Consider the following 13,472-nt stretch of genomic DNA (forward strand, 5'->3'; position numbering starts at 1 on the left):
TGAAATGAATATACAGGGGCGTATGTGTGTATCTGGTGTGTGAGCGTGAATGTCTGGTTTATGTTTTAGTCTGTTAGTCGGAGGAGGTGCACACAGATTACCCACAGCTCAGGGCAGAAGACAGCATTGTTCCATTTCTTGGTGCCCAGCTTGGGAAATAAAAACGGAGTAAACTGGGGTCTTGAGGGAGCTACATTAATTAGATTAAAAAAAAAAAAAAAAACACTAGCTTTTACTGAGTGCATACTTGAGCTGATTTACTTAATCCTCAAAGAATCATATGAAGTAGATGCTGTCCTTACTCTCATTTCACAGGTAAGGAAACAGGCAGGGAGAAGACAAGTCAGCTTCCCAAGGTCACATTGCTACTAAGTAACAGTAAAGGGATAGGAAGGAACTCTGGTGGTGTCTAGTGGAAAACCTTATCCCCAGACGTGGGATACCATCCTCCCTGGGAATTCCGTTGACTTGGGGAGGGGAATTGGAGTTTCACTCATGTGTATCTGTCTCCACCCCAGTGGATGGGGGGGTATAAGAAATTGAAGAATTCTAAAATCTTTGAGTTGACTACTACCGTTCCCTGATGCATAAATCTTTCTTGACTATTTCCAGGAACTTTTCTAGGCTTTGCTAGGATACCTCAAAGGATTAAGCAATTTAGTCTTTCATGAGACAACCCTGTTTTGGGACATCTTGAAGTGGCAGAAGAGTTCTAGTAGCTTCTCTCTAACTCCTGTCAGTTCTCTGTGGTCCTCTCAGAGCTCGGGGATCTCCCTCTACTTGAGGATATCAGGCACTCCTCCCTGCCGTGTGTGTGTCTGCTTTCCTGCCGGCTGAGAAATTAGGGAAAGGCCTTCTTACCCATTTCTGCCACTTCTGGCTTTGTGAATCAGGAGCCCTTTTCAGAGGAAGAAGTAGGAAGCCGTGGGTTGGAGTTGGGAGCAGCCTGTCTTCCAGTAGGAGTAATCATTAACTGCCATGTCAGGCCTTCTCCCAAATTCACCTGAGAGACTTGGAAATTTGAGGATATCTTTACTACTCTCCACAAATGCGTTCACTGTTATTGGGAAGAACACAAAGGAGCCAAGATGAGGAGCTCAGTGTTTTAGCAACATATGTAGTTAGTTGTGTCCACCACTCACTTCAACGCAAAATCAGAAGCTCTAAGCAGATTACTGAGGACCATGTTTGCCTTTTTCCACAATGTTTTTGTTGTGTTGTCTGTGGGTGAATACATGTGCGTGTCGTCTGCCTACAGGTATGTCTCCCAAGAAAAATGCAAGGAAGCTCCATAGAAACCCCAGTTCTGTTGAGGATGAGCAGACAGCTCTCCCGCTGGGGTCTCCCATTGGTCTGGTGGGAAAGGGGTGACCGGGAAATCTCTTTTTCCTTCACTGTTTTTAACAGTGTTAAATGATTTCATTTCCCTGAAACTGTAACTGAGGAATCAGTGCATGTTTTTGTGACCTGGAATGGCACATTACCTTTTCCTTTTCCTCTTCTTGCAGACTAGCAGCAGGCATGATGAGCACCAAGGCCTTCACGTTGGTCTCCGCTGTGGAGCGGGAGCTGCTCACAGGCGACAGGGAGCGTGTCAGCATCGAGTGCGTGGAGTGCTGCAGCAAGAACCTCTATGTGGGCACCACTGACGGCTCCATCTACCACTTCCTGCTGGAGGAGAAGACTCTGCCTGCTGGGACAGCCACATTCACTGCCACTAAGCAGCTGCACAGACACCTGGGTTTCAAAAAACCAGTGAATGAGCTGCGAGCGGCGTCAGCTCTCCACAGACTGCTGGTGCTCTGTGACAGCTCCATAACTCTGGTTAACATGCTGAACCTGGAGCCAGTCCCCTCAGGGGCCCGCATCAAAGGGGCTGTGGCGTTGGCCGTGAACGAGAACCCTGTGAGAGGGGACCCATTTTGTGTGGAAGTCTGCATCATCTCTGTGAAACGCAGAACCATTCAGGTGTTCCTGGTGTATGAGGACCGGGTTCAGATAATCAGGGAAGTATCCACACCCGAGCAGCCCTTGGCTGTGGCTGTGGATGGCCACTTCCTGTGCCTGGCTCTGACCACCCAGTACATCATCCTGAACTACAACACAGGCATCGCCCAGGACCTGTTTCCGTACTGCAGTGAGGAGAAGCGTCCCATCGTCAAGAGGATAGGGAGACAGGAATTCCTCCTGGCGGGCCCAGGAGGACTGGGTGAGCAGGGTGCCGTCGCTGCCACTAACCTTCGCCTCCCATCTGCCCATTTTCTTTGGTTATCTCCATGACTTCATGCTGGTTTTTAAAAATGTTATTTTTCAATTACAATTTACCTTCAGTATTATTTTGTATTAGTTTTAGGTGTACAGCGTAGTGGTTAGAGAGTCATATATCAGTACTTTACAAAGTGATTCCCCCAATATTTCAAGTTCCCACTGGCAGCATACATAGTTATTACAATATTATTAACTATATTCCCTGTGCTGTACTTTGCATCCCCATTACTATTCTGTAACTGCCAATTTTGTACGTCTTGCTCTCTTCACCCTTTGGTCCAGTCCCCCAGACCTTTCGTCTGACAACAGTGTCTGTTCTCTGTATCTGTGAGTCTGTGTCTGTTTTGTTTCTTCATTTAGTTTCTTTAGTTTTATTTTGTGCTAACATGAAGCCTGAAGATGGCTTTGGAGAGAAAGTTCTTTTTAAGTAAATAACTATAAAAATAAAAATCTGTAAGACTACCTCATAAGATTTTCTCAAGCGTGTGGGTTTGTCAGTTGATAATTTTTACTCTGCATGCTAAAAGGATTTGAGGTAGCTCACTGGTAGTTTTTTTCAGATGTGGAGACTTCAGTGTTACATATACGATTTCCTCTTAAATGACTGAGATTTCATCCCACCAAAAGGTTCTAGTAGCCAGTTCCTTGAAGGGGCTTTGACTGTTTTCTGTGATCTTCCTAATTCTCTACCCTGCCTTATTGAAATTAAGAAGCAGAGCTGTTAATTTCACTGATGGCTTGTGATGTATTCTTTCGGTTGTGAATGGCTCATGTTACAGGGGTGTGTGTATGTGTGTGTGTTGCTCAGGTGCTGCTGTGATGCTTTACCCTAGAGAAATGTGTGCAGCTTTCTCATTTCACAGTGATGGGTACAAACATTTTCTGGTAATAGCAAAAATTGAGATCATGACCTAGGTAATGTACACTTCTTGATTTTTACTTTTTTAAAATAGACTATTTATTAGAGCAGTTTTAGGTTCATTGCAAAGTTGGGCAGAAAGTACAGAGTTCCCATATTCCCTGTGCCCCTACACACACACAGCATCCCCTATCATTATCTTCTAAGTGGTGTATTTGTTTTAATGGATGAATCTACATTAAGTTATTATAATCACCCAAAGTCCATAGTTTATATCAGGGTGCTCTCTTAGTGTTGTGCACTCTATGGGTTTGGAAAGATGTAGATGAAATATACATGGTATCATAAAGAGTATTTTTCACTACTTTAAAATCCTCTGTGCACCCTGGCCGGTAGCTCAGTTGGTTAGAGCATCATCTCAATACTCCAAGGTTGCAGGTTCAGTCCTTGCTCAGGGCCCATACAAGAAGCAACCAATGAATGAACAGTTTTGTGGAACAACAAATTGATGTTTTGTGTGTGCCCCTCCCATCTCTATCAAATCAATCAATCAATAATTTACAAAAAAACAATTATTTGTGCTTTATCTGTGCAGCCCAGCCCTCTCACCCTTGGATACCACTCATCTTTCCAGCATCATCTAGTTGAAATGATACAGTGTGTAGCCTTCTCACATGGGCTTCACTTAGTCATATTCATTTAAATTTCCTCCACTTCTTTTCATGGCTCGATAGCTCAGATTTTTACTTTTTGGGAAAAAATGTTTTTTATCTCATCACCTTTAAAAAAAAATTTCCAACTTTAATGAAAAATTTTTATTTTGGAAAACATATAAACATATAGTAGAAGAGAGTAGTGTAATGACCTCAACGTACCCATCACCCAGCTTCCACCACTACCAGGTCCTTGCCAGCTGTTTGATTTGTACCACTACCCACTCCCCCTGCTCATTTGTTTTGAAGCCAAAAACAGACATAATATCATTTTACCTGTAAACATTTCAGTATGTAGTTCTGTTTTTTTAAAAAAAGAAGAAAACCGCAATACCATTACATACCTAAAAAAATTAAGCAGTAATTGAAAAATATCAAATATCAAGGCATGTCATATTTCTATTATTCATGTAGAGAGAGACATATAAGTACATATGTTCATACATTTATGTTTAAGTGTATGCATATTCATTTTCAGTTTGAATCAGATTCATACAAGGCCCATACATCACGACTGCTTGACAGATCTGTTAAGTTTCTCTTATCTTTAAGTTCCCCCTCCTGTTTTTTCCTTTAATTTTTTATTGAAGAAATTGGATCGTTTCACCTATAATTTTCCATAGTCTGAATTTTAATGATTTTGTCCCCTTATATTGTTGAATATGTAAGGCTGAGCTTGTGCTTCCTGCTAACTGGTAACATGAGAGGATTTATCAGATTCAAGTGGTTTTTTTATTTGCTTGTTTCAGGGAGGCAAGATTTATTTATAGGTGGCTGAGGACTTCTATCAGGGTTGCATAATTTCTTATTATCTCTCTTTATGTTGTTAGTAACTATTGATGAGTATTGCCTACATCCTTTAAATCATTAGGATCTTCAAAATGTCAACATTCTATTTCTGTTCCTCTTTCATATGCGAACAGCAATTCCTTGGGGAAGAGAAGCTTCTCACTGACTATTTGGTTGCCCCCAAGTAGCTTTTGTAAGAAAGGCAAGATGAGAAGATTTTCAATAAGGTGATCCCTTCTCTCTTCCAGAAGTAACTTTTTAAAATTGTAGTTATGAATCATGGATTTTAACATATACAGTATATTTTAGTCCATCTGCACTTAGGGGGAGCTTATTCAGGTTGATGGCTAAGTCCCCTTCACATGACCCTAGAACTTTATTAGCTTCCTTGCCTTCTGGTTGGCAAGGTGTTCCAAGTTCACTTGGCACATTTCCTGCCCTAGATCTGGCTTCCACCACTTCTGCAGGGGACCCTGATATTTAGAGACAATAGTCAGAGTACTAGAGGAGCTTGTTGTCCATTGCCTCTAGACCTTCAGTAGGTAGAGCTCAGAAGTTTGCTTTTTTTTAGGTGAAATCCAGTATGAGATCATACTGATAGAATCAGTTCAGGGCAGCAGGACACTGACCTCATCTACCTGTGTACCTGCATCTCCTTCCAACCACACTGAAAACACTGGGGAACAATTTTTAACATAATTCCTGTTGAGTTTGATTTTTCAGCCGTTTTAGACTTAAATAGGCATGCTGATTTCAAAACTGCAGTTAGTTTTCTTCTTTCCCATTAAGTTTTTTTCTGTACAGCTTATCTTAATGCAACCACTCTAGGCTGGATCTAGCCTGGATCAAGGGAAGCACTGGTGCTCTCCTATTGACTGAGAGCAAACCTCCCTTGAGTAGGGAGGGGTGGGGGGTGACCTTGGGTTACCAGTGACAGATTACTATGTGTCTAGGTTATTCAGTTACACATGAGACAGTGTGGTGAGAGGTTGTTTGCCGCTCTATATAGTGAATTGTATTCGGAAGTGTAGTCCAAGTTCTTCACTGTATACAAGGAGTTAGCAGAATTTATTTTTTTATTTACATACGTACTTATTTCCTTTCCTTCAGCTCATGTCTGCCTCTGCTATTTCTCATCGTAAGTGCCTAAGCAACCCTGATTCATTTTGTTCTATCTGTGGCAGTTTCACCATTCCCAAAGGACAAACATCAGTGCATTTGTCAGGCAAGCCTATTTTGCATAATTTAAAGTAAAACTTGGTGATCAAGATAAGTCTTGGGCACCTCACAAGGTGCACAAGCAGTGTTCGAGAGCTTACGAATGTGGACAAAGGGAACACGTGATAAATTGTCATTTGGTATACCTATGGTTTGGTGAGAGCCCAGAAATCATTCAAGTGACTGTTCCTTTTGTATAGTGAAAACGTCAGGATATAATAAGAAAAATAAATGTAAAATAGAGTATCCTAGCCTACCATCAGCTATATGCCCAGTGCCTCATTCAGCTGAAATCCCAGTGCCAGTTTTCACTGAACTACCCTCTTTCAAAAAACAGGAGTATGGTGAAGAACTAAGTGACAGCAACGATGAAGATTTTGAAAGTGAAGATGACTCAGTTCGTAAGGGATTTGATCAGCATGAGTTGAATGATTTGGCACGATATTTGGAACTATCCAAAAATGCTTCCAAACTCCTAGCATCAAGACTGCACGAGAAAAACTTGCTTGAAGAAGGAGTAAAGGCATCCTGCTTTCGATCAAGAGAAAGTGCATTTCTGCAGTACTTTTGAAGTGACGGTGGCTTTGTGTATTGCCATAACATACATGGTTAAATGGAGCAGTTGGGAATTCCAATCTAAAACGCAACTGATTGGCGACTGTTCATCAATAGTTCCAAGTGGAGCTTGAAGTGTGTCCCCCTCCACAATGGCAATTTATTTGGTGCAGTCCCAATTGGCCATTCATTTTGTCTTCATGAAGAATATGAAGACATAAAGAGAGTCATTCATCTGTTGCAGTATCACAAGCACAATTGGATCATCTGTGTTGACCTTACAATGGTCTGTTTCCTTCTTGATCAGCAGCATGGATACACCAAGTATCCCTGTTTTCTGTGCATGTGGGACAGCAGAGTTCATGAGAAGCATTAGGTGGAGTCAAATTGGCCTCCAAGATCTGACCTTAAACCTGGTGATCCAAACATTCTACAGGAGCCACTTGTTGATAGAAAGAACATTCAATCCCACCTCTGCACATAAAACTGGATCTCATGAAGCAATTTGTTAAAGCTTTGCCAACAGAAGGAGACTGTTTCAAGTACCTCATTTTGGCATTTCCTAGCCTGTCATCTGAAAAGATAAAGGTCGATGTGTTCGATGGTCCACAGATTCGGCAGCTCATTAAAGATGAACATTTCATTGGGACAATGTCAGAACTCCGAAAGAATGCTTGGTTGTCATTCAAAAACTGTGTCAAGGACTTTCTTGGAAATACACAAGCACAGCATTTAACTGAAATTGTCCAGAAACTCTTGGAGAGCTTCAAAATGCTTGGTTGCAACATGAGCATCAAGGTGCATTTTCTGCATAGCCATCTTGCTGACTTCCTGAAAAACCTTGGTGCAGTCAGTGATGAGCAAGGTGAATGATTCCGCCAAGATTTGAAGGTCACAGAGGCACAGTATCAGGGTATATGGGATGTACATATGATGGCTGACTGTTTTGAAGCATCAGGCGAGATTGTCCACAGATTGAACACTCCAGGAAAAGCTGTAAGCGTAAATTTTTACCTTAATATGTATGTTTGGCAGCAGGACTTTACTACTTGTACACAATTTGGCTCACAGTGACAATATAGCCTTTATATGAACAAAATAATTCTAAATAAACAGTATATTCAGGTCAAATTTTCTTTATTTTCCTTTGTATGTACATTTTGTATGATTTTTGGGACAAAGGGAGGCTATCCTGTACCTTCAAAAGTTGACATGATAGAGAAAAACTGGGGTCATTTTTGGATTCAGATGCCAAAAGTTAGTCAAAACCAAGTGTCAGATCTAACTCAACGAAAACTGTGTTTTCCAGTGAACTTTTCATAAACTACCACCCCAGCACAATTGTTGCTCTGATCTATTCTGCAGTACACAGAACAGTATAACAGTCCTGACACTACTGTTCCCACAGTGTAATTACTGAGGAAAGTTTGATTGTTTATAGTTCTCTTTTTCGTGTGTGTGTGTGTGTGTGTGTGTGTGAAGGGTAGATATAGGAATGTAGAGTCACATAACTGTATTTTAAAGTCATTTGAAATAGGTTTCCTTCTGTGTGGTTACACAACTGGATATACAGTTAAATTAACTTGTTTCATTTTACTTTTGATATTTAGAAATTGCTTTATTTTGTTTCATTTTATTTTATTGTTTTGTAAATATTTACAAGTTTCCAAGTCAGATCTATACAACAAGATATAGTCAAAGAGGTTATATCTTGTCTCATTCACCTACTCTCTCCTTCCCCCATAGGTAACCTTTATTTTTATGGTTTATCCTTTCACTTTTAAATAAAAAATATAAACAGATATGTAAATATTTTAATCTCCCTCTTTTTGGCTCTTTTTTTTTTTTTTTTTAACAACAATGTATTATGGAGATCACTTTGTAGGAGAATATATATTCCTCTTTTGTTTATAGCTCATGCTACTCTGTCATGTGGCAGTACCATAGTTTATTCAATCAGTCCCCTTGTGGGCATTTGGGTTTTTCCTAGTCTTACAGTATTAATAGGGATTTATCTTTTTATATTTCTCCAGTATATTTATGGGAAAGCTTTTTAGAGGCGGGATTGCTGAGTCAGAGAGTAAATACATGTGAATTTTGCTAGGTATTTCCATATACCCCTTCTGAGGGGAATTATGTACTCCCTAGCCATTTATTTTGGTGTTCTTTATATATTCAGTACCAATTTGTTGTCTGTTAGGTGTTCCAAATATTTGTTTCCAGTTTTTACCATGCAGAAGCTTTTCTTAAACATTTATATATTGCTTCTTGATTTTGAGCATATTAGGGGTGTTTCCCCCTCTTCCAGGTTAAAGACAAATTCACCCATGTTTTCTGCTACTAATTTTATGGTTATATTTCTTATAGTGCAGAGTATAAGGAATGGATCAATTTTATCCTTTTCTATATGCTGTTCATTATCCCATCAAACTGATTTAAGAGTCCTGTTTCCTCACTAATTTAGGTGGTTGCCTTTAGTGTACACTAAATTTCTTCATTTCACTGGGTCTATTTCTGGATTTCCGTTTTGATCCATCAGTCTGCCTATACATGAGCCAATACCAGTTTTAGTTTTAAAGGTTTTATAGTGAAAACATTTCATTCCAGTATCTTTTTGTTGGTTTTAGTATTAGGATTGAAGGGAAATGATGGTCAATCACATTTAAGACGCATTTTCCCTCAAGCTTACTTTGTCTTAACTACATTGACATCATGCTGAATGAACCAACCCTCTTAATTGTTGTTCTGCTTGTAATTGGTATGATTATAAGCAAATTGGAAGATTACTTGTAAGCTCTCTTATGCATTACTTATATGCAAGTTCTGTATACAACATAGTAGTCACCACCATCATTATATGGCTTCAGAAATTAAGTTCAAACAGATTACTATAATGAATGCAAATCCACTTTTAAACTTTTGAAAGCTGTGTATTTTCATTTTGCCTTTCTTTCTAAGATGACATGTTCACTTTCATGTCATGAGAAGTTGTTCTTAATTTTTTGCCTTAGTTTAAATTTTACTGTTTTAAGCAATATTTTGTTGAAAATTGCATAATGCAATTGATTATTGTGACTTTAAACTCTATCCTTTGATAATGCTTGTTTAAAAATACAGATAATTCAGCTATTCCTCACCCTCCCATGACTCTTCCTCCCAGCTAAGATAAGGGTCCACTGTTATTTAGGGGGGGTGCACAATTGAAAATAATGGTATTTTAAGGTTTTTACCATTTACAAATTTTGTTACATCTGCACTCTTTCAACAACAGGGCTACAGTAGTTTATCACCTAACTATTTAGCAAGTACATAGGTTTTCATTTGCATTAACAGTAGTGCCCTCTGTTGTACGTGGATCTGTGGGCCCCCTAATTGCTATGATTGCTCTGCCCTTTTATTCTAGTGAAATATCCTGTTTTTCTGTTTGTGCAAGAGTCTTTGTTCTGTACCTTGGGTTTCTGCCCTTTCATTTTGAGAACATTCATGCCAGGCCCTCTGCACTGCACAGAGTTCTAGGGTTGGGGAAGGCCCAGCCTCAAGTGGCCAGTCCCAGGGTAAGGCTGGACAGCATTTTGGTGTCCATGTTCCCATGAGAATTGTGCTATGCAGAACAGTTATTTCACCCAAAATGCAACAGAATCCTTGGACTTACATATGTTTACTAAATACCTGGGTGAAGATGGTGGGCACGGTGCCAGTGCCCCTGAATCGCTTTTCTTTTCCCTTTAGATTCTTCAGCCTCTGGTTCTAACCAGATGGAAAATTCAAGTTCATGCTCACCTAATTTTCTCCTCCAAAGCTCAGTCCTAATTTCAAATTTTTGATGCCTTTCATGGCTTTGCACCTTGTGTTTCTCTCCTATAGGATTTTTAAAAAAAATTCTCCCCAAGGATTTGTATATTGATTTGAGAGAGAGAGAAACAGATAAGCTGCCTCCCGTCTTCTGTACACACCCCATCTGGGGATCAAACCCACAGCATAGGTATGTGCGCTGACTAGGAATCAAATCCACAACCTTCTGGTGTATGGGATGATGCTCCAACCAACGGAGCCACCCAGCCAGAGCTCACCCTCTCTCTTGCTCCCACTAAGACAGGTACCAGGTTCCTTTGGAAGTTACCCATCTTCTTTTGTATTTCTAGCCCTGGCCTAAGGCTGCCTTCCTGGTGGCTGGCAGCTGCCTGGTCTCTCCATTTGTTCAAGCCTCTCATTTCAATTCAGCCTCCACCCTCCTACCAGGTGGTTGTTCTAAGCACCTGTGATCCTGTAATAAATTCGGGCTGCACTCCTCAGCCTGCCTTTTCAGGTAAGCACTTCCTGCTCTAACCCATACTTGACTTTCTAACCCTCTGTACCCCATGTTGGGTTTGCCCTGTTCTGGGAGCCACTCCCTGTTAGGAGGACAACCCCTGTCCCAGCCTTCCCGTGACCTCTTGCTTCTTACTGCCAGAGCCCCACCTGGCCTGGGTGTCATCTTCCCTGTGCAGCTGGTGTCTCTGATCACTTGGCTCCATCTGGACTTCACCTCCCATCAGCACTATTTACTCCTTTCTCCTGCCATGGATGTTATCTCTTGTAGTAATTATTTATGTATTTTCCTTAACCCTTCACCACTGTGAGTTCCTTGGTTGTGTCTCAGTCTGTCTCTCAGTATCTAACTCAGTGTTCAACCTACAATAAGCACCTAACAAATGTTGAAGTTATGTTTTTTGCTAATTTATAGTGGGGTTTTTTTGTAGGTATTTGTTTGATAAATGAATTTTCTTTTCTGTTTTTAATGAGTTCACCCAAAGCCATACATGTTCTGGGGTATGATACTCAATTTTATACTATTATTAAAAATGCCATAGTGATCATTCTTGTAGTTATCAATCGGCAATAGATTTGAAAGTAGAATCATTGAATTAAAGTGTAGGTTTATGTTCAGTTTTGATGGATACTGTCAAATCGTTCTCTGGCCAATCTAATGGGTAAAAGTTGTTTTTTTACTTCTTTAAATTTGTGTTTCCCTGGTTACTAATGACCTTGGGAATCTCTATATTTGCATTTTGTCTTCTGTGACTTACTGATTCATATCCTTTATTTTTCTATTGAGTTGTTAGTCTTTTTAATAATGATTGTTAGAGACTTAAAGGGCCAAAAGGAAATACTTAAGGTGAAAGAATTGTTCACATTAGGCAATTGTAACTTTATTTGGGAGATGTGTGCGCACACACCACACACACTATCATAAAGCTTTTTGTTCTGTTACCTTGACAGTTTCGGTTGGTGCTACTTCCCACTCTGAGAGCCAATATTTAAAGTGTTCAGCACAGCCCAATGAGTGCTCTAAGTACAGCATCGTTCTGCGGACAGGGCTGCAGAATGTTAGGTTAAGTACGAGTGAGGCATGTACACCTGTGAGCTCTCCTGGCACTCCTTTTCAGGGACAGCCAGATTTAGAGGAAAAGAGCTATCTTTGCAATTGAGTACAGTACTTTTTAATCTTTGCAGCCATGGAATATTTAAGAGAGTCAGCGGTTTCACAGGTTTAGGAGTTTTGCTCAATAAATGTTGAGATACTGTCCATTGTTTCCATCTTCAAGTATTCTGGGATTTCCTTCTGTCTCCCCCTCTCCCCTTCTCAGCTGAGTGCAGGAGGAACCTCTTATCTCCTGCTGTAGCATCCAGTCATTGCAGGCAGCAGTAGCAAGCTGTTTTTAAAGGTTTTATGTCTACAACGTTGAAAACAGCTAAAATAGATGGACTTTACTTGGTGACTATATATTAATTTTGGTAAACCCCAGAATCTATGGATTATAAACAGCTCATTTGGAAATGGCTCATTTAGTGCTTTACGTACAAGATAAACTGTCATTTAATAGTTTAATATGGAAGTTATCATTGACAAACACCTAACAACACTCTGTCTTGAACTGCAGAATTGGTTGTCTTTGTATTATAGTGTATATGTATCCAAAATTAGACCTCAGCTCTGAGGAGGGACAGTTTCTGATAGGAAACCTTATAAGGTGCCTGACATATTGTAGGTGTTCAATAAATATTTGAATGAATGTATTCAGTATTCATTGAATTAATATATAAGGAAGAGCTGTAACTTAGAGATGTAAACCTGTTGGAGGACTGGATATGAAAGAAAGTTGTAAAGCTTCCTAAAAATTATTTGACAGTAACTTTTCCCCTCTGTATGAGGACATGTGTGTTTATAAACCTTCACATGGGTATGTGTAAACATTTGTTTACCTTCATTTTTATTTATTTTTAAACAGATTTTATTTTCTTATGGAAATTTTCAAACATATAGAAGTAGCAATGTTTATATAATGACTGTTGTGTCCCCATTACCCAGTGTCAGCAAATCTCACATTAAGGTCAGTGTGTGGCCTCCCTACCTTTGTTTACCTTTGCTTATAGTTGGAAGTATAAATAAGCTATACTTTCTTGGGGAGCTAATTCTCATCATGCAGGGTCCTTCACACATGCAGCATATTATATTACCTTTCATATCTTGAAATATAGCACAGTGGAACAATTTTTAACATAATTCCTGTTGAGTTTGATTTTTCAGCCGTTTTAGACTTAAATAGGCATGCTGACTTCAAAACAGCAGTTAGTTTTCTTCTATCACGTCAAGTTTTTCTATACAGCTTATCTTAATATGAACACTAGTCTGGATCGAGCCTGGATCAAGGGAAGCACTAGTGCTCTCCTATTGGCTGAGAGCAAACCACCCTCGAGTGCGGAGGGGTGGGGGATGACCTTGGAGACAAGTGACATGTTTCTACTTGTCTAGGCTATTCAGTGACAAATGAGACAGTGTGGTGAGAGGTTGTGTGCCGCTCTATACAGTGAATCGTAGTCTGAAGTGTAGTCCGAGTTCTTGTCTGTATACAAGGAGTTAGCAGAATTTATTTTTTTATTTACATACGTACTTATTTCCTTTTCTTCAGATCATGTCTGCCTCTGCTATTACTCATTGTAAGTGCCTAAGCAACCCTGATTCGTTTTGTTATGTCTGTGGCAGTTTCACCGTTCCCAAAGGACAAACATCAGTGCATTCGTCAGGCAAG

The 13,472-nt window shown here is 39.9% G+C and overlaps 1 protein-coding gene across 1 annotated transcript in view; it reads left to right on the plus strand.

Annotated features, from left to right (window-relative positions):
* The window catches only part of TGFBRAP1 (transforming growth factor beta receptor associated protein 1), a 58,154-nt gene that overhangs the window by 18,904 nt on the left and 25,778 nt on the right, over positions 1 to 13,472 (plus strand). Inside the window, exon 2 of the mRNA XM_090281871.1 lies at positions 1,509 to 2,209. Coding sequence (XP_090137997.1) covers positions 1,522 to 2,209 — 688 coding nt within the window. The 5' untranslated portion in view covers positions 1,509 to 1,521. The remainder of the gene's footprint in view (positions 1 to 1,508; positions 2,210 to 13,472) is intronic.

Source organism: Furipterus horrens, unplaced genomic scaffold (assembly GCF_987537825.1).
Source record: "Furipterus horrens unplaced genomic scaffold, mFurHor1.1.pri manual_scaffold_6, whole genome shotgun sequence".
Taxonomy (NCBI): Eukaryota; Metazoa; Chordata; class Mammalia; order Chiroptera; family Furipteridae; genus Furipterus; species Furipterus horrens.